The sequence below is a fragment of the Dama dama genome, chromosome 3 (assembly GCF_033118175.1).
Source record: "Dama dama isolate Ldn47 chromosome 3, ASM3311817v1, whole genome shotgun sequence".
NCBI lineage: Eukaryota > Metazoa > Chordata > Mammalia > Artiodactyla > Cervidae > Dama > Dama dama.
The window spans coordinates 46,315,422-46,340,991 of record NC_083683.1 but is presented as its reverse complement, the minus strand read 5'-3'; the positions used below and the strand labels follow the sequence as shown (position 1 = coordinate 46,340,991).

At 43.4% G+C, this 25,570-nt stretch overlaps 1 protein-coding gene across 1 annotated transcript in view; it reads right to left on the bottom strand.

Moving 5' to 3' along the window:
* Nucleotides 1-20,051: 20,051 nt before the first annotated feature.
* The window catches only part of FAIM2 (Fas apoptotic inhibitory molecule 2), a 35,972-nt gene continuing 30,453 nt past the window's right edge, over nucleotides 20,052-25,570 (bottom strand). The window contains exon 12 of the mRNA XM_061128226.1: nucleotides 20,052-23,573. Coding sequence (XP_060984209.1) covers nucleotides 23,424-23,573 — 150 coding nt within the window. The 3' untranslated portion in view covers nucleotides 20,052-23,423. The remainder of the gene's footprint in view (nucleotides 23,574-25,570) is intronic.

Sequence of the window (25,570 nt, the reverse complement as noted above, 5' to 3'; positions counted from 1 at the left end):
TCATGTATTGCTGAACCCTAGCTTGGAGGATTTTGAGCATAATCTTGCTAGCATGTGAAATGAGTGCAACTGTATGGTATTTTGAACATTCTTTGGCATTACCCTTCTTTGGGATTGGAATAAAAACTGACCTTTTCCAGTCCTGTGGCCACTGCTTAGTTTTCCAAGTTTGCTGGCATACGGAGTGCAGCACTTTAACAGGATTAAATCTTTTAGGATTTGAAATAGCTCAGCTGGGGTTCCATCACCTCCACTAGCTTTGTTTGTAGTAATGCTTCTTAAGGCAAACTTGACTTCACACTCCAGGATGTCTGGCTCTAGGTGAGTGACTGCAGCATTATGGTTATCCAGGTCATTAAGACCTTTTTTTGGTACAGTTCTTCTGTGTATTCTTTTTTCTTTTTTGGTCTCAATTCTTTTTTTTTCATTTATTTTTATTAGTTGGAGGCTAATTACTTTACAATATTATAGTGATTGTTTGTCATACATTGACACAAATCAGCCATCTTCTGTGTATTCTTGCCACCTCTTCTTAATCTCTTCTGCTTCTGTTAGGTCCTTACCATTTCTGTCCTTTATTGTGCCCATATTTGCATGAAATGTTCCCTTGTTATCTCTAATTTTCTTGAAGAGATCTCTAGTCTTTCCCATTCTGTTGTTTTCCTCTGTTTGTTTGCATTGCTTACTTAAGAATGCTTTCTTATCTCTCCTTGCTATTCTTTGTAACGCCGCATTCAGGTGGGTATATCTTTCCCTTTCTCCTATGCCTACCATAATGCCTGGCCCAAAGATGCTTAATAAGTATTTGTTGAATGAAAACTCCGTATTAACAAATGATATTGGGAAAACTGGATATCCATATGCAAAAAGATGAAAGTGGATCCTTACACAGAAATCAGCTCAAAATGGGCTAAGGACTTAAATGTAAGACCTGAAACTACAACAGCAAGAAAAAAAACCACAGGGAAAAGACTTCAAGACTGATTTTGGTAATGATTTCATAGATATGATGTCAAGAACACAGATAACAAAAGCAAAAATAGACAGATGGAGCTATATCAAATTAAAAACTTCTACACAGCAACAGAAACCATTAACAGTGAAAAGGTAACTTATGAAGTGGGGGAAAATATTTCCCAAGCTGTTTATCTGATAAGGGATTAATTTCTAAAATATATAAGGAACTCCTACAAATCAAACAAAGCTAGTAGAGGTGATGGAATTCCAGTTGAGCTATTTCAAATCCTAAAAGATAATGCTGTGAAAGTGCTGCACTCAATATGCCAACAAATTTGGAAAATGCAGCAGTGGCCACAGGACTGGAAAAGGTCAGTTTTCATTCCAATCCCAAAGAAAAGCAATGCCAAAGAATGCTCAAACTACTGCACAGTTGCACTTATCTCACACGTTAGTAAAGTAATGCTCAAAATTCTCCAAGCCAGGCTTAAACAGTACGTGAACCAAGAACTTCCAGATGTTCAAGCTGGTTTTAGAAAAGGCAGAAGAACCAGAGATCAAATTTCCAACATCCACTGGATCATCAAAAAAGCAAGAGTGTTCCAGAAAAACATCTATTTCTGCTGTATTGACTATGCCAAAGCCTTTGACTGTGTGAATCACAACAAATTGTGGAAAATTCTTAAAGAGATGGGAATACTAGTCCACCTGACCTGCCTCTTGAGAAATCTGTGTGCAGGTCAGGAAGCAACAGTTAGAACTGGACAAGGAACAACAGACTTGTTCCAAATCAGGAAAGGAGTACGTCAAGGCTGTGTATTGTCACCCTGCTTATTTAACTGATATGCAGAGTATGTCATGAGAAACACCAGACTGGATGAAACACAAGCTGGAATCAAGATTGCCGGGAGAAATATCAATAACCTCAGATATGCAGATGACATCATTCTTACGGCAGAAAGCGAAGAAGAACTAAAGAGCCTCTTGATGAAAGTGAAGGAGGAGAGTGAAAAAGTTGGCTTAAAACTCAACTTTCAGAAAACTAAGACTATGGCATCTGGTCCCATCACTCCATGGCAAATAGATGGAGAACAAATAGATGTTTGTACTGGAAACAGTAGCAGACTTTATTTTTGGGGGCTGCAAAATCACTGCACATGGTAACTGCAGCCATGAAATTAAAAGACGCTTACTCCTTGGAAGAAAAGTTATGACAAACCTAGACAACATATTAAAAAGCAGAGATATTACTTTGCCAACAAAGGCCCATCTAGTCAAGGCTATGGTTTTTCCAGTAGTCACGTATGGATGTGAGAGTTGGACTATAAAGAAAGCTGAGCACCAGAGAATTGATGCTTTTGAACTGTGATGTTGGAGAAGGCTCTTGAGAGTCCCTTGGACAGCAAGGAGATCCAGCCAGTCCATCCTAAAGGAAATCAGTCCTGAATGTTCATTGGAAGGACTGATGTTGAAGCTGAAACTCCCATACTTTGGCCACCTGATGCGAAGAGCTGACTCATTTGAAAAGACCCTGATGCTGGGAAAGATTGAAGGCAGGAGGAGAAGGGGAAGACAGAGGATGAGATGGTTGGATGGCATCACTGACTCAATGAACATGAGTTTGAGTAAACTCCGGGAGCTGGTGATGGACAGGGAGGCCTGGAGTGCTGCAGTCCATGGGGTCTCAAAGAGTGGGACATGACTGAGCAACTGAACTGAACTGAACAAATAAAAACAAAACAAAACAAAAAAACTGAGTAACTTGATTTTTTAAATGGGCAAAGGACTTGAACAGACCTTTTTTTTCCAGAGGAGGACATACAAATGGCCAACAGGTATATGAAAAGATGGTCAACTAGTCATCAGGGAAATGCATATCAAAACCACAATGAGATATCACCTCACAACTATTTAGGGTGGCTATTTTGAAAACAAAAAAAAAAAAAGACAAGAGCTATTGGCAAAGATGTGGAGAAAGTGGAATGCTTGTGCATTGTTGGTGGACATGTAAAATGGTGCAGTCTCCATGACAAACACTATGGATGTTCCTCCAAAAAGTAAAAATAAAACTACCACATGATGCCCACAATCCCATTTCTGGGTATTTATCCAAAAGAATTGAAATCAGGATCTTGGAGAGATATTAGTGCTCATATTCTCATTGTGACACTATTCACAATAGCCAAGATATGGAAATGACTTACATGTCCATCTACAGATTAATAGATAAAAGAAATGTTAATATACATACAATAGAATATTATTGATCTTAAAAAAGAAGGAAGCCCTACCATATGTGACAAAAGGGATGAACCTTGAGGACATTCTGTTGTTGTTGTTGAGTTGCTAAGTTGTGTCCGACTCTTTGAGACCCCCATGAACTGCAGCACACTGGGCTCCTCTGTCCTTCACTATCTCCCGGAGTTTGCTCAAATCATGTTGGTTGAGTCAGTAATGCTATATAACAATCTCATCCTTTGCCTCCTCCTTCTTTTGCCTTCAATCTTTGCCAGCATCAGGGTCTTTTCTGAGTCAGTTCTTCACATCAGGTGGCCAAAAGATTGGTGCTTCAGCTTCAGTCCTTCAAATGAATATTCAGGGTTGACTTCCTTTAGGATTGACTGGTTTGATCTCCTTGCAGCTCAAGGGGCTCTGAAGAAGATATTATGCTAAGTGAAATAAGCCAGACACAGAAGGACAATTACTACATTATTCCACCTACATAAGGTATCCAAAATCAAACCCATAGTATGGTAGTTGCCAAGGGCTGGGGTGAGGGAAAGGGGGAGTGGCTAGTCACTGATATAAAGTTTGAGGTATGCAAAATGAATAAATTTTAGAGATCTATTGTACAAAATTGTGTCTATAGATAACAATACTGTACACTTAAAAACCGGTTTCAGGAACCTCCCTGGTGGGTCCAGTGGTTAAGGCTCCATGCTTCCAGTGCAGAGGGTGTGGTTTCAATCCCTGGTCAGAGAACTAAGATCCTATATGCCACGTGGTGTGGCCAAAAAATTAAAATGAAATTGAGTCTTTAAATAAAAATAAAACAAAAACAAAAATGAAATAAAATATTTTTAAAAACCTGGTTTAATGCAGTATGATGTGGGTTAGTCTCTCAGTCGTATTCCACTCTTGGCGACCTCTGCTAGGTTCTGCTTTTGTTAAGTATTCTTTCTGCAATGAAATAAACCCAAATTCCATAGAGGATGCAAGTAGGCAACAAAAGCCAGGTCTGTTTTGGGAAAACTAAAAAGGAAGAAAGGAAGGAACTGAACTGAAACAGACGTGGTGGAATGGAGCTAGGCAAAATATGGCTGAACCAAAGATAAGAAAAAAACAGAGCTGGTGAGAAGCTGGGTGGGAGCGAGGCTGGATGAGGCGTTCACCTAAGTAGTGGGTTCAAGTCAGCAGCCAGGATGGCTCAGAATATACAACAGGTTCAGCCAAGGGTCTGCAAAGCTGGTGTGACTTCTGCCCACCTGGCCAGGCATCTGAAAGAGGCCTCCAGCTTCATGAAGCCAGTGATATGCTGAATTTCTTCCTAGGACTGAAGCATGACTTCTGCAGACAGTGCCGGAAAGTGCTGTCAGAGATTAAAATAGGCCCTGTCCCTTTTCCTCTCAATTTTTACTTCACATTTTCATCTCTGTCTGATGTATCAGATAGAGGGGACATAAGTTAATGACCAAAAGTCATGGTGGAATTGAGTTAACCACAATATTCTTCTAGAAAAAAGATGGCATTGGAGGACAGCAGCAACACCATTTCTCTCCCCAGTGTTCCACGGATTTTGGTAAGCTGAGATTACCCCTTTTTGTCACTAGATGATGCTAGCACAAACTTGACAATCCTTAATTTTCAAAGAGCAGGAATCACCTTTTCTCTGTAAGCATTTTTTCTGTTGTTTGCTTGTTTAGACACAGTGTATATATATTTATCAGTAAAGAGTTTAATTTCATTAAGGACATGGGCATGGCTTTTGAGTTTTCAAAACATTGTTCACCTGTAAAAAAAAATAGGCAACAGTCCTAGGTGGTGAATGGGAGGCCCCCCGGGAAGCAAAGACAGAAGTGGCCTGGTAATGTTACTGGGGACCTGAAATGCCTCAGAAGTGAGCCCATAGACATTTGAATTGGACTCACTCTGGGCACTTTTTGAACCTATCCTCATTTTTCAGAGCCCAGTCAGCCTAAGTGACCTGACAATACTCAACCTGAGCCTGAGTAATCAGCCCTCAAATAGCTGTTGTTGTTCAGTCACTAAGTCGTGTCCTACTCTTTGTGACCCCGTGGACTGCAGCATGCCAGGCTCCTCTGTCCTCCGCTATCTCCTGGAGTTTGCTCAAAATCAAGTCCATTGAGTCAGTGGTGCTATCTAACCATCTCATCCTCTGCCACTCCCTTCTCCTTCTGCCTTCAATCTTTCCCAGCATCAGAGAAATAGCTGTGATAGCACCTAAGAGCATGCTCTGTGCTGTATTTGGCTAGATTTTGTGGAGCCTGATGTTTACACAATTGTAGGGGTGGGTTTGGTGACATAATTCCCTCATAGCTCAGTGGTAAAGAATCTGCCACTGATTCTTTAGACTTCACAGATTTCAAAGAATCTGCTGCAATGAGGAGACCAGAAGATGAAGGTTTGATCTCTGGGTCGGGAAGATTGCCTGGAGGTGGAAATGGCAACCCACTCCAGTATTCTTGCCTGGAAAATCCCATAAACAGAAGACCCTCACAGTCTATAGTCCATAGGGTCGCAAAGAGTTGGACACAACTGAGCTTGCACACACACGGGTGCATGTAGTTTTTAAAGAAAAATTATAAACGTAAAGATAGGTGTGAATGTGAATATTTATTTACAATGAGAAAATAAATCACAACAAATTATAATTTTTAAAAATCTGAAAAATACTACAAACATCACAAAAATTCCCATTATAGTTGGATGAATCAAATGCCAGTCACACTTGAATATTACTTTTTTCTTACATTTTTTGGCTGTATATGCTTTGATAGCTTCTTCATATGATAATTTGAAAAGGAAACGTTAACCCACTCCAGTATTCTTGCCTGGGAAATCCCATGGATAGAGGAGTCTGGTGGGCTATACAGTCCATGGGGTGGCAAAGAGTTGGACATGACTGAGTGACTAACACTTTCAAATGATAACAATTTGATAATAGCATTTTACTAAAAGGAATAGAAAGATGATTTAGTCTTTTCTTAGCTTGGCAGATAAAATTTGTCTTTTTATTATTTGATAATTTAGAAAAATTTCTTTCAAGGTCATGATTTATTATTGGCAATGTCATGTAAATGTTTAGGTTTGTTATCAAATTGGGAAAAAAAACTTGATTAAGTTTCTTTCATCTAGGAAGCTATATGATTTCAGAGCTTTTCAAATTTTCTTGTGCAGGGATTAATCTTAGATATATTCTTCAAATTGACTACGCTTACTGGCTAGTTCATCTTTGAAAACCTCGTTACAAATGGTGTATTTGAGTTATTTTATTATGTGTATTGGTATTAGTAATTTGTGTCATCAAAAACTGTAAAGATAGAAGTTTTGATAAATCATATTTTGAACAGTTCCTGTAAAAGAGAGAAAAGAATGCATGGTACATTTATAATACTATGTGCTGTGTTATGGAGTATACTGATGACATAACAAAACTTGTTTTGACTGAAATCAATAAGGACAGAGTCTTCTGCTTGTATTTTTTTTTTGCTTGTATTTTTATATAGGTGAAGAATAGAGTTTTCTTCAGACTAGCTTCATATATTTTCTTTTCTTTCTTTTTTTAAAATGTGTTTATTTTTCTAGTATATATTCTTTTTAATTAATTTTTATTGGAGTATAGTTGATTTATAATGTGCTAGTTTCTGCTGAGCAGAGAATTAAATCAGTTATACGTATATCCACTCTTTCTTAGATTCTTTTTCCATATAAGTCATTACAGAGCATTGAGTAGAGTTCCCTGTGTTATACAATATTTCTTATTAGTTATATAATTTATATGTACTGGTATGTATATGTCAACCCCAGTCTCCCAGTTTATCCCTCCCCCTCTCTCCCTTGGTAACCACAAATTTGTTTTCTGTATCTGTGACTCTATTTCTGTTTTGTAAGTAGGTTCATGTGTACCATTTTTTTTAGATTCCATATATAAGCAATATCATATGATTTGTCATATGATATATCATATCATTTGTCTTTCTCTGTCTGACTTTGACGTCATACATTCTCAACTTGATTTTCTTCTACTCCCACACACTTCCGGTACCAAGTGCAGTAGGTCACGTTTAGATCTTGACTTGACCTCTGGTCTTGCACCCTCAGGTCACAACTTCAGGTGAGTCAGAGTTATGGGTGGATAAGAGATTCCTGGAACTACTCCTTCATCTGGGCAGCAGGTCATAGCCATAATAGATCAACTATAAATAGAAGTGACTGTAAATTATGTGAATAGATCCCAAACTGGAGTGTATCCCCAGCTAAACTTTTCTTAGCTGGATTCCAGGAAAGTCTGTGGCCATTTCAATGTTGTCTAATACAAGAGAAAGTGTGAAGGAGGGGAAATCAAAGTGGAGATAGCTGTCTTAATCAACTGCCATTAATCAGCTACAATAGTAACTGTTTCAAATTTTATAAAATCAAATGATCTTGTGAATACAAGGGCCTTGGAAGGGTCCTTGGTATAAGTGAGGACCCTGAAGGTTGAGTTTCATTAGTTCCATAGTAAATCCATCTTTGCCCTGCACAGAATATGTATCCTAGCACAGTTAAAATGAAATAGTATATGTAGAACTGGAAATATCCAAGTTAGGAATCATTCACATGTATAATGGCATCTATCACCTCCCAAGGAAGCTTGTGCCACTGACATCCTGGCCCATGGTCCAGCCCATCCTACCCACCCATCCTGTCCCTCTCTAATCATGCCCCAGAGCCTCTGCTCAGCCCCTGCTCTCCCACCTCACTCACTGCCTCAGAACTGAGGGTTAAGTGGGAATCTACACATATTTTAAAATATTGAATCTATATTACTGCAGAAACCATGTTCCAACAAAGGACTCATACCTGGACTTCTGGAACACAATCTATAAATGGAGAATTTGCTGTTTATTATAGTTGAGAAATTCTGCTATTAATCCTTGTGGAGTTTTAAACCCCTTGGGATTAATGGCCATACAATTTGTAAATGGAATATTATAGCCGAAAGGCAACCGACAGAGTACCAATTCTAAACCTCTCACTTTCAGGTGAGGAGATAAAGTCAGTTTCTCTGAAGACAGAGGTTAGTAAGGGTCAGTTAGGTGCTGTAACAAACAACCCCCAATCTCAGTGGCTTACCACAATAAAGATTTATTTCTTCCTCGTGTTTCAATTCATTGTGAGTCAAGAATAGGATGGAGGGGAACTCTGCTTCTCAGAGACTTCATGGACACATCTAGAAGCTCTAAAAAACATTTGCAAACATTTCACTGAAGACCAATAAACACATGAAAAAATGTTAAACATCACTAGGCATTAATGCAATGCAAGCAAAGGCCATCACAAACTATCCCTATACATCTATTAGAACAGTGAAAAATAAAAGCATACTGACAACACCAATCGCTTGAATTTTTGGATGCAGAGAAACTGGATCTGTCAAATATTTGTTGGTGAGAACGTGAAATGGCACATCCACTCTGGAAAAGAGTCAGGCACGTTCTTAAAAATAAACAACCAACAACTGGAGTTGGGAAGAATGATATAGCTTTTCTTTCAGGGAGACAAAGTGTTCTAAAATTAGATTGTAGTGATGGTTTATTCACACCCTTTAAATATACTAAAAAAATGTTAAGTAGATAAATTGTGTGATTATTATATCTCAATAAATCTCTTAAAAAAAAAAAATGAACATGTACTTACCCTATGACCCCAGCAATCACACTCCTGGGCATTTATCCTAGAGAAATGAAAGCTTGTATCCATGTAAAACCTCTACATGAGTGTTCATAGTGGCTTTATTTGTTGTAGCTAAAAATGGAAAAGAACCAAACGCCCTTCAGTGACTGAATGGTTAAACAATCTGTAGTACATCTACAGCATGGACTGTTACTCAGCAATAAAAGGAATGAACTGCTGATACATGCAACAATTTGGGTGGACATTAAAGCTTTATGTTGGGTGGGAAAAAAATCTCAAAAAAGTAAAAACTGTACAGTTCCATTTATATAACATTTTAAAAATGGAAAAATTATAGAAAATGCAAAACAGATCAGTGGGGGCTTGCTAGGGTTAGGGATGATAGCGGCATGGATGTGAGTATCACATGGTAGCTTAATGGAGATTTGTATGATGGTAGAAGTGTTCTGTGTCTTGATTATAGTGGTGGCTTCATGAAGCTATGTGATAACATGCCACAGAATTATGTACACACTTTGCACCCATGTTGATTTCCCAGTTTGAGTAGTGTCATGTAATTATATAAGATGTTATCATGGAGGGAAACAAGGAAGAGTACGGGGGAACCTCACTGTCCCTTTTTGTCCCTTTTTGTGACTTCTGGTACATCTATAAATGTTTCAAAATAAAAAGTTTTTAAAATATGAGGAATTATTAGAGAATCAATATAATTTCCTGAAAGTCCTGTTGGGAGTATAATAGATAAAAATAGTTCCACAATGAGACATAACATGGTACATTTTCAAAACATTGAGGACAAAGAGGAAATCCTACATGTTTCCAGAAAGATTAAAACAAAAGAAGCAGGCAAAGGATCAAGGATCATAATAGCACTGGATTTCTCAACAGCCATACTGGCAGCCTAGAAGACAGTGAAATAATGCCTTGAATATTCTGAAGGAAAGGTTATTTCCAATCTTTCATTCTATATTCAGTCTAGTGATTAATGAAGTGTGAAGATAGAATGAAGACATTTCCAGACTCGCAAGAAGCCAAAACTGTTATCTTCAAAGAACTACTTCTCAGGACACTACTGAAAAATGTTTTCCACCAAAATGAGACAGGAAACCAAGAAAGAGAAATTCACAGAATCTAGATTGCAAATTTCTAACAGAGGACAGTGATGAAGGGAATCCTCAGTATGGGGATGAAGGAAGATTCCTAGATAATAGTTGTATAGTGGGTCTTTAGAGTAACCAATGCAAGTTAGAGGATTCAGGATATTCAGGAAAGAAGAGGGGCTCAACAAGATGAAACTGATAGAGCATCTAGTACATTTGAACATACTGAGAGAAAGTTTACCCACTTAGGGGAGAGTTAAGAAATAAGTTGTTAATGGGAACATAAAAACTAAGCATGTGGAGACTTCCCTGGTAATCCAATGGTTAAGAATCTGCCTTGCAATGCAGGGGAGCTGGGTTGGATCCCTGGTCTTGAAACTAAGATCCTACATGCTGTCGAGCAACTAATCACGCAAGATAACAACAAAAGATCCCACTTGATGAAATGGAGATCCTGAATGCCACAACTGAGACATATTGCAGCTAAAAAAAAAAAAAAACCTGTTAAAAAATAAGCAAATGAAGAACAACTAACAACAACAGTGATTAACCTCAAGAAAAACAAAATATACAAGAAAGGAAAATAATCATTGTATACTACATAGTGGTCACCAGGGTTTTGAGTGTTAACAATGGAAACATTAAATATTGATCAATCCGTAATTATCCAAATCAGAAGAACTTGGGGCAGGGTGGGGAGGAGGAAGAATGTGTCACAAGTACATGCACACAGGCACTTGATTTCCATCTCTCTCACAGTTTGTTTTTAATTTTTTCTGTTTCTTTCTCTGACTGCCCTTTTCTCTTTTCAAACTAATGTATTTCCCAAGCTTTCTATAATGAACATGTATTAATTTTGTAGTCATAAAAAATAAAGATTATTACAAAGGAAAAATTAGGAACTGTGTCTATAAACAGCCTCAGATCCTCTTCTAATTCACTTGGACTTAGCATCTGTGACTTTTTCTAAATGCTATTTGAGCCTACTTATATTTTTAGCGTGTCCCACCACTTGAATATAGTGAATTCCACAAGGGCACCCTGCTGTGCAGTGTTCTTTCATACAATCTTGTATTTTTCATTTATCATCTTTCAAATTCTTGGCATTCAAGAATTTTCTAAGGTGTATTCAAAATAATGTGACTGAGGCAAAATCTGTGAAGGGAAGCAGTGGGAAAAGATATTTGCCAATGATATATCCAGTAGGGGTTGATATCCAAAATATATAAAGAATTCATACAACTCAGCAACAAAAAACCAAATGACCTGATTAAAGAATGGGCAGAGGAGCTAAATAGACATTTTCCCAAAGAAGACATCAGTTCAGTTCAATTCAGTCGCTCAGTTGTGTCTGACTCTTTGTGACCCCATGAATCGCAGCACACCAGGCCTCCCTGTCCATCACCAACTCCTGGAGTCTACTCAAACTCATGTCCATTGAGTTGGTGATGCCATCCAGCCATCTCATCCTCTGTCGTCCCCTTCTCCTCCTGCCCCCAATCCCTCCCAGCATCAGGGTCTTTTTCCAATGAGTCAACTTTTCGCATGAAGTGGCCAAAGTATTGGAGCTTCAGCTTCAGCATCAGTCCTTCCAATGAATATTCGGGGCTGATTTCCTTTATGATTGACAAGTTTGATCTTCTTGCAGTCCAAGGGACTCTCGAGAATCTTCTCCAACACCACAGTTCAAAAGCATCAATTATTCGGCGCTCAGCTCTCTTCACCGTCCAACTCTCACATCCGTACATGACCACTGGAAAAACCATAGCCTTGACTAGATGGACCTTTGTTGGCAAAGTAATGTCTCTGCTTTTGAATATGCTATCCAGGTTCGTCATAACTTTCCTTCCAAGGAGTAAATGTCTTTTAATTTCATGGCTGCAGTCACCACCTGCAGTGATTTTGGAGCCAAAAAAAATAAAGTCTGACACTGTTTCCACTGTTTCCCCATCTAGTTCCCATGAAGTGATGGGACCAGATGACATGATCTTAGTTTTCTGAATGTTGAGCTTTAAGCCAACTTTTTCACTCTTCTTTTTCACTTTCATCAAGAGGCTCTTTAGTTCCTCTTCACTTTCTGCCATAAGGGTGGTGTCATCTGCATATCTGAGGTTATTGATATTTCCCTCGGCAAACTTGATTCCAGCTTGTGCTTCAAAGAAGACATACAGATGACCAATCGACATGTGAAGAGATGTTCATTATCACTAACTATTGCTGCTGCTGCTGCTAAGTCGCTTCAGTCGTGTCTGACTCTGTGTGACCTCATAGAGGGCAGCCCAATATTAGGGACATGCAAATCAAAACCACAATGAGATATTACTTCATGCTTGTTAGAATAAATAACAAGGCAAGACCTAAGTGTTGGCAAGGAGGAGAAAGGGAAGCCCTTGTGCAGTGTTGGTGGGAATGTAAATTGGTGCAGCCAAATATACTGAACTTAGTATATTTTCAAAATATTAAAACTAGAAATGATCTAGAAATCCCAATTCTGGGTATTTATCCAAAGGATATGAAAATGCTAATTTGAAAAGATATATGCACTCTTATGTTCATCACAGCATTATCTACAGTAGCCAAGATATGGAACCTAAGTGCCCATCAATGGATGAATGGATAAAGAAAATGACACAATGGAATAGTACTCAGCCATAAAAAGGATGAAATCGTGCCGATTGTGACAACATGGATGAACCTGGAGTGTGTTATGCTGAGTGAAACAAATCAGATGAAAAAAGAGATCTACCACATGATTTCATTCATATGTGTAATATAAAAACCAAATCAAGCAAAATAAATGAGCAAACCAAACAAAAATAAACTTGTAGAGAAAAAAATAGTAGTTACTAGAGGGGAAGGGGTAATAGTGGGGGCAAATTGGATAAAGAGGATCAACTGTATGGTGATGCATGGAAACTAAATTTTTGGTAGTGAGCATGCTGTATGGTATACAGAAGCAAAAATGTGGGGGTGTACATGTGAAACTTATATGTACATGTGAAGCTTATGGTTTATAATGTTATAAACTGTTACCTCAAAAAGTCTTAAAAAAAAAAGAGGGAAGTAATTTGTGTGGAGATCAGTTGAAACTATGTAAATATTCTGTCCTAATGAAACTTTCACCTAAAAGTTTAGCATTTTCATTTGATGATTCTTTCCTGAATCAATTATTCAGTTCAGTTCAGTTGCTCAGTCGTGTCTGTCTCATTGTGACCCCGTGGACTGCAGCACGCCAGGCCTCCCTGTCCATCACCAACTCCCGGAGTTTACTCAAACTCATGTGCATCAAGTCAGTGATGCCCTCCAACCATCTCATCCTCTGTCGTCCCTTTCTCCTGCCTTCAATCTTTCCCCAGCATCAGGGTCTTTTCCAATAAGTAAGTTCTTTGCATCAGGTGGCCAAAGTGCTGGAACTTCAGCTTCAGCATCAGTCCTTCCAATGAATATTCAGGACTGATTTCCTTTAAGATTGACTGGTTTGATCTCCTTGCAATCCAAAGGATCTCAAGAGTGTTCTCCAATACCACAGTTCAAAAGCATCAGTTCTTCTGCCCTCAGCTTTCTTTATGTCCAGCTCTCACATCCATACATGACTACTGGAAAAACCATAGCTCTGACTAGATGGACCTTTGTTGGCAAAGAATGTCTCTGTTTTTTAGTATATGTGATGCTGAAGCGAGCACCGTCTCTGCTTTTTAATATGCTGCCTAGATTGATCATGGCTTTTCTTCCAAGGAGCAAGCATCTTTTAATTTCATGACTGCAGTCACCATCTGCAGTGATTTTTGGAGCCCAAGTCTATCACTGAATCACTTATTACTTTATTATTAAATGTAAATTTTCTGATTATCTCATTCCATCTATATTTATTTGTGGGCAGTTTACCATAAGGAAAAGCCATAAAATATATTTTAAAAAATAAAAATGGGGATTATACTCTACATAATATTTTTCAATATTCTTTTTCATTTAATGTTATGCAATATTGTGATTTTGTGTAAATATTTACCCATATTATCATTCTTAATGACTGCTTAGTAGTTCATAGAACAAGTGTATCACAACTTGTTAGTCTCTTATTGTTTAACATGTTTCCAAATTTTCACTCAGTTGGGAACAATATCCCAGTGGACATCTTTTTATCCTTTTGGCATTTGTCCAGTTGTTTTCTTAGGATAAATAGCTAAAAATATGATTCCTGGGACACAAGGCATACAATTCTAAAAGTCACTTGATAAAGATGGCCAAATTCTCTTCCAGACTTGTTTTCCAAACACAGATCTAATCTTGTCATTAATCTACTTAATTGTCTACAGTGTTTTTACTGTCTACAGAATCTAGGTCCATCTCCTTGGCAGAGTGTTGCTGGGTCCCTCATATCCCAATTCCTCTCCAAGTTTTAGCATCCTTTCTTTCTATTCTCTTCCAATCACCTGTGTTCTAGTTATACTGGATAATTGCAGTCCTCTACACATTGTAACATTCTACGCTACCAGGCCTTTGTTTTAGTCGTTCCCTTAGTCTGAAATACCCTCTTCTCGCTTGTCTTCTTGACTAAAGTGTTATCATTCTGTAAGTTCAAAGGTCTCTGAGAAGCCTTTTCTAGCTCCCTATTAACTATATATTGTGGTGCTACAGAAGACTCTTGAGATTCCCTTGGACAGCAAGGAAATCAAACCAGTCAATCTTAAAGGAAATCAACTCTGAATATTCACTGGAAGGACTGATGCTGAAGCTGAAACTCCAATACTTTGGCCACCTGATGTGAAGAGGCGACTCACTAGAAAAGACCCTGATGCTGGGAAAGATTGAAGGCAGGAAGAGAAGAGGGTGACAGAGGATGGGATGGTTGGATAGCATCACCAACTCGATGGACATGAACTTGGGCAAGCTCCGGGAGATGGTGAGGGACAGGGAGGCCTGGCGTGCTGTAGTCCATGGGGTTGCAAAGACAGCAACTAAACAACAAGCACATATAACTATAACAGAAGGGCACTTCATACATTAGTTACTTCCCTGACATTGCCACACTACTCTGCTGAGTCCCTTGAGGACAAGGTCTCTTTCCTCTGCTGGTGGACACTTGTTCTTTCTGCCTACTTAGCATTTGACTTTCTCTGGGGAACCATACTCTGATTTTCCTTTGGGGAGATATCCCTTAGCTCTCTGATTCCCATCAATGAATGTGGCTCCAAGGATAAAGATATGACCTAGGTTCACTCTGTCAGAGCATTCCACCCTAGCACCACAATGATTGGTCCAGCAGAGAACTTCTGAACCAAGGACGACCAATTAGAGTCAGTCAGGACTTCTGCTAGAATTCCTGGGCTAGAGAGCTCTTGGAACTCATACGGAAATATTTTTTTTATCAATTCTGTTGGCCAAAGAACATGTGGTCTTTGTTTTAAACTGCTCCAGTCTATCCTCAAGCCTCATACAAAATATACCCAACATTTCCCAAGACCCTGAAGTCTTATCCCATTATAGCATCAGGCTCAAGCTTGAGGTCCAGAATCACATCTAAACCAAGTCTATGTGCACTTCAGGTTCTTCAGGTTTGGTCCCAGGGTAAGACTGCTCTCAATCTGAAGACTTCAGAAAAAGAGAGACATCTCCCATCCCTCACTCCCCACCCACCACCACAGCATACAATAAGGGAACAGGGATAGGACAACCACAGTAGTTGCTCTGGTTCAAAAGTGGGGAAATGAGAGGTATACAGAAGATGCTGTTTATGAACTCCATCTGGGCACATGTTGCCCATTCCTTGACTAGGGCCCAATATATCCCTCTGGCAATGATTCTCTGTGGCTCTTCACTGCACCCTCAGTCTGGCTTCTTGGTTTTGCCTCTGAGTCACTTTCTTTTCCATAGAAAGTATATTGCCTTGGAATTGTTTTCTCAGCTTGCTTCCTGTTCAGGAGTTCAAAGTCTTCTCCATTTTGTACTGTTTCTGTCCCTTGGCAATTGAAGTGGTGGTGCTACTACAAATACAGCCGTCTCAAAAACTGTGGTTTTTCTATGACTTATTGAGGATCGGACCAATAGGTGACAAGAGTCACACTCATAAGTCTCTTTAAGACAAGGCCATCTCTCTATCTTGGGCCTCCAGTGAGGCTGCTGAGGGATAATATTTTTAAGATCCTTCCATGCTCAATCACTTTGTCATGCCCAACTTTTTGCAACCCTGTGGACTGCAACCAACTAGGCTCTTCTGCCCAAGGGATTTTCCAGGCACGAATAGTGCAGTGGATTGCCATTTCCTTCTCCAGGGGATCCTCCCAACCCAGGGGTCTAACAGGCATCTCTTCATCTCTTTTGTCTCCTGCATTGACAGGCGCATTATTTACCACTGTGCCACCTGGGAAGCCCATTTAAGATCCTTAGAGGCCCTATTGTTTAGCAGAGTGGGTCCTCCCCCTACCCTGCTCCCTGGCTGCCAGGCAGCATGTGGAATCTTAGTTCCCTGACCAGGGATTGAAAAATATGCCCCGAGCATAGCAAGCATGAAATTTTAACCACTGGACCTCCAAGGAAGTCCCAACAGAGTGGGTTTGCAACAAATGCCTTCGAGATTCTTAGGAGTGCTTCTGTCTTTTGGAAAGATTCTATGAGGCACCAGCTTACAATGTTCTAAGGTCTTAAAGTGTTTTACAGTCACACCTTTGGCTTCATCTTTGCTAGGAGATCATGTTTTCCTGACAGTACCCTGGATTTAATCTTTGTCCTGAGGTCTTTAATAAAGTATTCTTTGCTGGCTGGATAGACTGTCCCAAGGTTTTTATATCTCCTCCAAATTTTGTTTAGCAGAATAATTCCTTCTTTAGCTCTTCTCTCACTATCTGTTTCTTATGATTCAAAGCCAAAACAAGCCAACTGACATTTTAGCATTCTGCCTGGAAATAGTCTTAGCCAGATCCATCAGTTCATTAGGTATTTTTTCTAGTTTTCACATTAAAAAGTTTTGACATAAAAAGGGTCTGTGTTCCTCTGGGTTTTAATTATATTTTCCTTTGAAACTTTATATGCACTCTCCTGGTGGTCCTTCAAGTTTCCTTAACAGTCTCATTGAGACTTGTCAGGAATCTTCTACCACCTGGTCCCCAAACCAATGCTGTACTTTTGAAGTTTTTTGACAGCAGTGTCTCACTTCCAGGGACCAGATTTTGTTCCAGTTACCTGTTGTTATTCAGTCACTAAGTTATGCCCAACTCTTTGTGACCCAAAGGACTGTGGCATGCCAGGCTTCCCAGTCCTTCGCTATCTGCTGGAGTTTGCTCAAATTCACCTCCATTGAGTCGATGAGCCATCCAACCATCTCATCCTCTGTCATCCCCCTTTCCTCCTGCCCTCAGTTTTTCCCAGCATCAGGATCTTATCCGATGAGTCAACTCTTTGCATCAGGTGGCCAAAGTATTGGAGCTTCAGCTTCAGCATCAATCCTTCCAATGGATATTCAGGGTGGATATCCTTTAGGATTGACTGGTTTCATTTCCTTGCTGTCCAAGGGACTCTCAAAAGTCTTCTCCAGAACCACAATTCAAAAGCATCAATTCTTTGGCACTCAGCCTTCTTTATGGTCCAACTCTCATATCTGTACATGACCACTGGAAAAAACAACATAGCTTTGACTCAACAGACTTTGCAGTGGCCACAGGGCTGGAAAAGGCCAGTTTTCACTCCAATCTCAGGAAGGACAACACCGAGGAATGTTCAAACTACTGTACTATTGGCTCATTTCACATGCTAGCAAGGGAATGCTCAAAATCCTTCAATCTAGGCTTCAACAGTATGTGAACTGAGAACTTCCTAGATTTAAGGTGGGCCCTAAATCCGATGACAAGTATCCTTATAAGGGAAAAGAGAGAAATTTGAGACTCAGAGACACAGAGGAAAAGGCCAGATGAAGACAGAGGCAAAGACTGGAGGGCAGCTACCAGCCAAGGAACACCAAAGATTGTCTGCAATCACCAGATGCTGGGAGAGAGACACGGAGTGAATTCTCCCTCAGAGTGTCCACAAGGAACCAACCCTCCCAATATCTGGATTTCAGGCTTCAAGCCTCCGCAACGTGAGAGAATAACTTAGTTCTGTTGTTTTAAGCCATCCAGTTTGCAGTAATTTGTTATGGCAGCCCTAGCAACATATATGGATGTGAGAGTTGGACCATAAAGAAGGCTGAGCACTGAAGAATTGATGCTTTTGAACTGTGGTGTTGGAGAAGACTCTTGAGAGTCCCTTGGACTGCAAGAAGATCAAACTAGTCAATCATAAAGGAAATCAGCCCCGAATATTCATTGGAAGGACTGATGCTGAAGCTGAAACTCCAGTACTTTGGCCACCTGATGCGAAGAACTGACTCACTAGAGAAGACCCTGATGCTGGGAAAGATTGAAGGGAAGAAAAGAAGGGGGCAACAGAGGATGAGATGGTTGGATGGCATCACCGACTTGATGGTCATGAGTTTGAGCAAGCTCTGGGAGTTGGTGATGGACAGGGAAGCCTAGCGTGCTGCAGTCCATGGGGTCACAAAGAGTCAGACACAACTGAACGACTGAATAATATCAGCAACTAATGAAGATAGAACGGGTAAATAGATACAGTGAGACTGAAGGGCTGGTTGGAGGCAGGAGGTGGTAAGGGAGCCCAGTGTTGCCAACTTGGGCTGCCATCCTTCTGGTTTTTAAAAATATTTATTTGTCTGCCGCAGGTCTTAGTTGTAGCACGCAGGATCTTTGATCTTCCTTGAGGCATGCAAACTCTTAGTTGCAGCGTGTGGGATCTCATTCCCCAACCAGGGATTGAACCCAGGCTCCCTGCATCGGGAGCACAGAGTCTTAGTCACCTGGACACTGGATGGCAGGGAAGTCCCTGTCGTTCGTCTGTTTTTGCCAGTCCAGGCCTCTCAGCCTTCATTCACTTCCAGCCCCAATTCAGGCCTCCTTTTTCCACTGCTCCATATCTCCTCAGCACTTGCTTTCCTGCTGGGGCTGCTTTAAGGCACACTTATCTGGGACTCTCAGCTAAATGGTCTGGAGCTGTTGGGTATGTTTTCTCTCCTGCAGCATCAGTGGAGATTTCTCCTATCTCCTGCCAGCTGTGGAAGTGCTTTGTATGCAGTAGGTGCTTAATAAATGTTATTCTTCCCTCAGAGTCCCCTAACTATTGCCCTGCTCCAGTTGAATCGATACCAAAAACTTGTCAGAGGTGAGATAAAGTCTTCTCCCTTTGCTCCAGTGCAACATGTCCCTCCCATATGCCACCTGTAGCCCCAAGTTCCACAAAGGAATTTGGTAATGTCATCATCACCCCACGTGTCCTGTAAAACCACATCCAATCACTCACTCGTGTGTAAATTGGACAAGTCACTAACAATCTCTGCTCTTCAGTTTCCTGTTAGGTAAAATAGAAGGGCTGGAAGGGCTTCGTTCATTCCTTCCTTCATTTATTCGAAAGCTATTTATTGACACCATTTGCCGTAAGACGTATGAATTCAAGGGTGAACAATACCTGGTTCACGCCTTCATGCATCTCAGATTTTATAGGAGGAGACAGAAGGGGTGGTTAAAATGCACCTAGAGTGGTACAGGGCAGAGGGGCTCTGAGGAAGGAGCAGCCAGGGCACCTGCAGGGAGTAGGGAGAAAGGTTTCATAGGAAAGGCAACTCTTACTACATAGGCTTCTAGGGAAACAGATTTTGGGTCACAATAAGGAAGAATTTTCTAACAGAACTGCACACAAAGGAACAGGCTTTTGTGGAAGGCCCCCTGTCGGGAGGAGCCTCTGGCAGAGCTGACAGGTGCGAGGATCAAAGAGCCTCCACCGAGGGTCTATTATGTATCGACACAGGGGCCAATGTGGACCGTGGAGATTTCACTCTCACTTAGCTACGCTGGGGGCATCAGCTCTGGTGTGAATCTCTCCCACTGAATCTGAGTTAAATCTTACACACACATACATGCACACACACTCCCCAAGCCAGAGCCATCTGAGGCGACAAGCAAAAGGCAAGAAAGGAGGCGTTTCTGTATCATTGTTACTTTTATTCTTATCTCCTGTCAGACACAGACCAGGAAGGTGAGGCCAGGGAAGGAAACAGCGCGGACCCCGGGAAACTTGAAGGAGCTGAGGCCTGAAAGACTTGTGTCTGGGAGTGTTCTCTGCCCTCAGACATCCGAGAGAAAGCTCTGGGGCTGGGGGGGCACAGGGGTGTTTTCCAGCAGACAGGTAAAACAGTGTCTGAGCTGAGACAGTGATTGGACTAAAGGGAACAGCAGGAGAGTGGTCTGGGGTGATCTGAAAAGAGCGGGGAATGAAGGCCAATGGCCAGATCCTGCCTGCAAACCCCAGGCTCTGTCTGCTTTTCCTCAGGCAGCCACAGGGGGACAGCAAAGTGCTTGTGTGCAATCCCAGGTGGGTCAGGGAGGGAGAGGTGGAGCCTCTTGGAATAAGAGTCTGGGTCATCCTGACTCCCCTGGCAGGTAAAGCTGAGGCTGGGAGAACCATGATTCCTGGGGCTTCCTCAGGTGATACAGGAGCCACACCTGAGCCTGGGGATTGGTGCTGGAGGCCAGGGACTTGCGTGTACCTCCCTAGCACCCCCTCATCTACAATCCCCAGGAGAGGATCCTTTGGTTTGTCTTCCCCTTAGTGAGAGATCTCCCACCCACATCACAGATGGTCAGGCTCCTGGATGCCTCCAGCTTTATCAAATCAACCTGTCCCTTCCCAGGCCCATCCCCACCCTTGCCAAAAATGTGAGGGGCCAACAGGTTCCCCTCCTCCTCGGCAGCTTGTGGCACCTGCCCAGCTTCGGTTTCTCTGTTTCTCGTAATCCTGCATTCCTGGTCCCCGCCCTTCCTCCTTCCAAGATCCATTCAGGTGTCCCCAGGTTCCTAGTGCTTCAGTGCAGGTGGAACAGAGGGACCTCAGTCCTGGCTGTCACCAGCTCAGCAGGTCACCCTCTCAGGACCCAGAACAGGGGCCTCTGCAACATACTCTGCTTTGAGGGGGCCCTTAATGGCCCCCTCGATGTTGCTTATGGCTGAGTGAAGTGCTTGCCTCCCCCTCCCCATGCTTTCAGAGTTCAGCCTCAGAAGAGCTTCTCACCCCAGTGTCTTCATGAACTGTCCTATGAAGAGGAAGGCTTGGATCAGTGGATTCTGAGAAGTATGACCAAGGCCCAGGCTGAAAATTACAGGGCAAGGGGTGGTGGCGATAACCCCTCTAGAACTAGAAATCAGAAGAGGAATCAAGGGGCCCTCAGAGGAGAGATGATAAAAAAAAGTCAGTGCAAATAAGTGTTCTGGTGCCTCTCTCTGTGGCATTCTGGCCACGGTGTTCCATTTTGCTGATAGAAAAACTGAATCATAGTTAGCAAGAATCACTTGCTTAATACCATGAGCCCCTTGGCAAAGAGGCACCAGAATCCTTCTTCCCAGCTTGTGTCTAGAAGTTGGAAACGATAGAGTACAAAATCCGGTGGTAGGAGCGGGGGAGCGGGGAGATGGAAGGCCAGGGGTGGTACTCAGGACCACAAACTCCCCCGAGCTGTCAGGGCCTGACCACTCAGTCTCATTCCAGCCGCCATCCAGCCTGTTAGCTGTAGGATCTTGGATCAAGCCTATCACCTCAGCTCTCCTCTGTGCCATGGGCATGTGCAGAATACTTCCTTTGCAGGATTGCTATAATGGGTTTATTTAGACAGCACAGAGGGAGCATCCCACCCATGCTCTCAGTTATCTCTGTTTCACATACCATCACCACCACCATCCATTCTTGATTCCCTCTCTCCTCACATCCAAGATGGAACAAAGCTTCAAATGCTTCTACAATATTTCTTACAAGTTGGAGATAGGAAGAATGGAGAGGGAGGGGTTGGGAATACATAGATAACATACCTAGTTACCCTCCCCAGGGGCAAAGAGAGCCACTGGCATGTGGGGAAAGAGGCAACCCTGGAGGGAGCAGTCAAGGAAGGGTCCAGGTATCCACTCTGAACCTCCCTGACTCCACCCAGTAACTTTCCACTGGCTGAGTTAGCCACTAGCCAAGGCAGCTTGCACACTTCCCCCAGGCGTGGCCCCCTGGTCCACTCTCCAGCAGACCTGAAGGGGGCTGGTGGCTGACGCACACACTCTGCCTGAGATCTCAGCTGCCTGGAGGCTGATAAGGAGACCCGATCCCATCACATGGGACCAGCCGGAGGGACTTGCCTTGGTTGTTAACATCAGCTGGATGGTTTCCAAATTGGAGAGATGAGGAGATAGGAGTGGAATGGTCTGGACCTCTGAACTGAGTGGTCAGAGAAGCTAGGAGTAGGGACATGGGCACTGCCAGTGGAAGCCTCAAGAGGCCCAGCTGGGGGTAAGCCAGCACCTGGCAGTGGATGAGGGAGGTTTTGGAAGTAAGATGGGCAGAAAGGCCTTGGGGAAGGGCTGGAGGAAGGGCCCAATATCCTCCGGGGTCGGGGGTGCCGCCGGCTCAGCAGCTAGAATAAATCTCCTTTTCCCAGAACACCCAATCTTTCAGCGCCCAAGCCCTTACTCAGCCTCAGGCCTGTGAGAGCAGGCTGGGGATTTAAGAGAAGGCAGTGAGAGGACGTTGGTCTCAGTCCTGCCACATCTCCCAGGAGGATGCAGGTCTGGGAGGGTCAGCGATGCTGCAGAGCCCAGTTGGTTGGCTGCTTGCTCCCTTGGAATCTCAGGACAGGTCTCCACTTAGGAGCAGGGTTCCCTTACATCCACCTCTTGCCCTAGCAGTGCTGTGTTGTGACCCAGGAGGGTAGACCAAGGCAAGCACAGATGGTACTGGCCTCCTGCCCCTCTCTTCTGCCCCAGGGCTCAAGTGCCTAAAACAAGCCCCTGGTCCCAGAGCTGAGAGAGGTTGGGCAGCCTGGGACAGCCATACTGTTTACCCAGGACCCCTGCCTCTCCGCAGAGCACCCACACCTTGTCTCCCAGTTGTCCTCCCCACCACTTTCTTACAGAATGTCAAAGCCTAAACTGGAAGGAGGGAGAAGAGGCAGGGGCTGGGCACAGGACAATTGCCCCAGGGTCCCATACTGTGGGTGGCCCTAGGAAGAATCACGGTGGGGTGGCAGGCTTCAGCTGAGCTTCCTGGGGCCTCTTTCCCACATTTGAAATCCTGCTGGGCTTCTCCCACGCATCCCTTGGGTCCTCAAACCAGAGAGGCCTCCAGCCTCGATGGTCCCAGTTTGGGAGAGATAACTGGGGGAAGGGGCGGCACAGGCGACAGTATGACCGGGTTCCACAGGGCCCCTGGCGGCATGGGGACAAGCTGCAGACGGTGGGGCTGAGGACAGTGAGCGGGTTGGCCGAAGGCTGGGCTGGCAGCTAGCTTTATATCTCGGCTTGCAGGAGCACAGGGAGGGTCCGAGGACCAGCAAGGGGGCATTCTCTGAAGAAAGGAGGGGGTGGGAAGGGCTCCTCATTCCCGGTTGGTGCCAAAAAGCTGCAGGAAGAAGGTGAAGATATAGATGATGTCTAGGTAAATGTTGAGGGCTCCAAAAATATACTCTTCGGGGCTCAGCGAGTGGCGTCGGCTACCCATCAGCAACTGGGTGTCAAATGCCAGGAACTGAGGGAAAGAGGGAGAGAGAGAGAGGTCAGAAGGTCTGCTCGCTGTGACACTGACCACTGACCCACCCAGGCCCACCCCCGATATTGTTATTACCTGCGCCCTGGCTGCCCAGTGATCCTCCTGTGAACTTTCCCAGCACCTTCCATCCCTAATTTGACACCTATTTACTGAGCACCTACGATGTGCCAGGCACCGATGTGGCAAAGAACGAGACAGACAAGATCCCTGACCTCACAGAGCTCAGAGTCTAGTGGGTAAGTAATTGTTAGTATGATGAGTAACCAATGAGAAACCCAAAGTGCCACCAGGGACTGATAACAGGAACCTGACCTATGTGAGTGTGTCAGGTGTCAAGGAAGGCTTCCTGGAGGAGGGGACCTTCAAGTTGAAGCCATTCTTGCCATTCAAGTCTTCTTGCCATTCTCCTCAGGGCCCTACTCTTAGAGGATGAATAAATGCTCCGTGTAACAGTGAGCAGGGAACAGGCACTTGTTCGGTGCTTTACAGACATTACCTACTTCATCCTAATAACATCAGTATCCAGTAAGGATTCTACCTTTCCGAGAGGAAACCAAGGCCCAGAGATGTTCAGTACATAACCAAAGTTACATAGCTGGGAAGTGACAAAGCCAGGATCTGAACCCAAGCAGGCTGACTCCAGAGCCCCCTCCTAGAACCATTCTGCTCTGTGGTTTATGGGCAGTACCCAGGGTTACTGTGTCTTCTGCCAGGAATCAGGCTCCCCCGAGAGCCCCCAGCAACCTGTTCAGAACTGCAGAGACCACGAGGAACACCATGCCAAGTCTGCTTTCTGGGTCTCACCACTCAGTGGTGGGCACTTATGGATGATTACCATATAACCTCGGAAATGCCATAATTAGGGCTGATTGGGCAGGAGGAAGGTGGCCCAGGAGAGGTGACTCTTTACCTGGGGCTTGCAGGATGAGTAGGGGTTTGCTAGATGAAGCGGGCCTGGGGAAGCCCTGGAGGTGAGGGTGGTGGTGTGAAGAATGAGGAATTCACCATGGGGAGAAGTGGGGCAAAGGGACAGAGAGAGGCTGGAGCCCAGGGGCCAGATGCTCCAACAGGGAGCAGCTCCAGCCTGTGGGACATCAAAGCACATCACCCTGGAGGGCGGGGAGGTAGGGGTGACTGCAAGTATGGGCCTGAGAGTCAGACCGGCTTGAATTCCAGCCTCAGTTCTGCCACTCACTCGCTCTGGGACTCTGGGCCAGGCTATTCAGTCGCTCTGAGCCGTTGAGTCCAACTCGGCAGAAGGGAGATGAGTGTGCTCACCTCCTGCGGTGGTTGTGAGAGTGAGATAATGCGTGCGAGGCGCCTGGCCAGGTGCCTAACACCTGGTAAGCACTTAATGAATGGTGGCTATTAGTGTGGATTTACTGTTATTGTCTGCAGAAGGAAAGGTGCCCTCTTGAGAGCATGTGTACTCTGTGCTGAGACACAGGTGTTTCCTGCCACTCATCAAGGAGGCAGAACTGTCGCCAGGGGAAGCTGGGTGGCTTTCACAGCAGGCAAACAGCCAGGGCTGAGGGGGCCGTGTTCAAGGCACAAGAACACAGGACTGGAGTCGGAACACCTAGGTTTGGGCTTTAATACCTTGGAGCCGTCCCCCACTTGACCTCAGTGTTATCATCTGCAAAATGGGAAGGTAATGCTGACCACACCATGGTGTGGTTTTGAGGGGTGATATCTGACAGTGTATGTGGCATCAACTTATTATTCTTTAGTGTTATTTCACTCCATTCTACTCTGCTCCTTCTCTTTTCGATTTGGATTCCCAGGTAAAGCTTCCTTGTGTAGGGAGAACAAGCAGGAGAGGGGCCGACTCAAATGCTCCAGGCTGCTCAGTGGTCACGACTGCCAGCACAAGTTAATAAACTGCCGATCTGGCTTACCAATCATTGCTTGCTTGGTTGATTTCCCAGAGCCTGGTCACCCCTGGGTGAGCTAATGAAATCCAATCTCTCAACCTA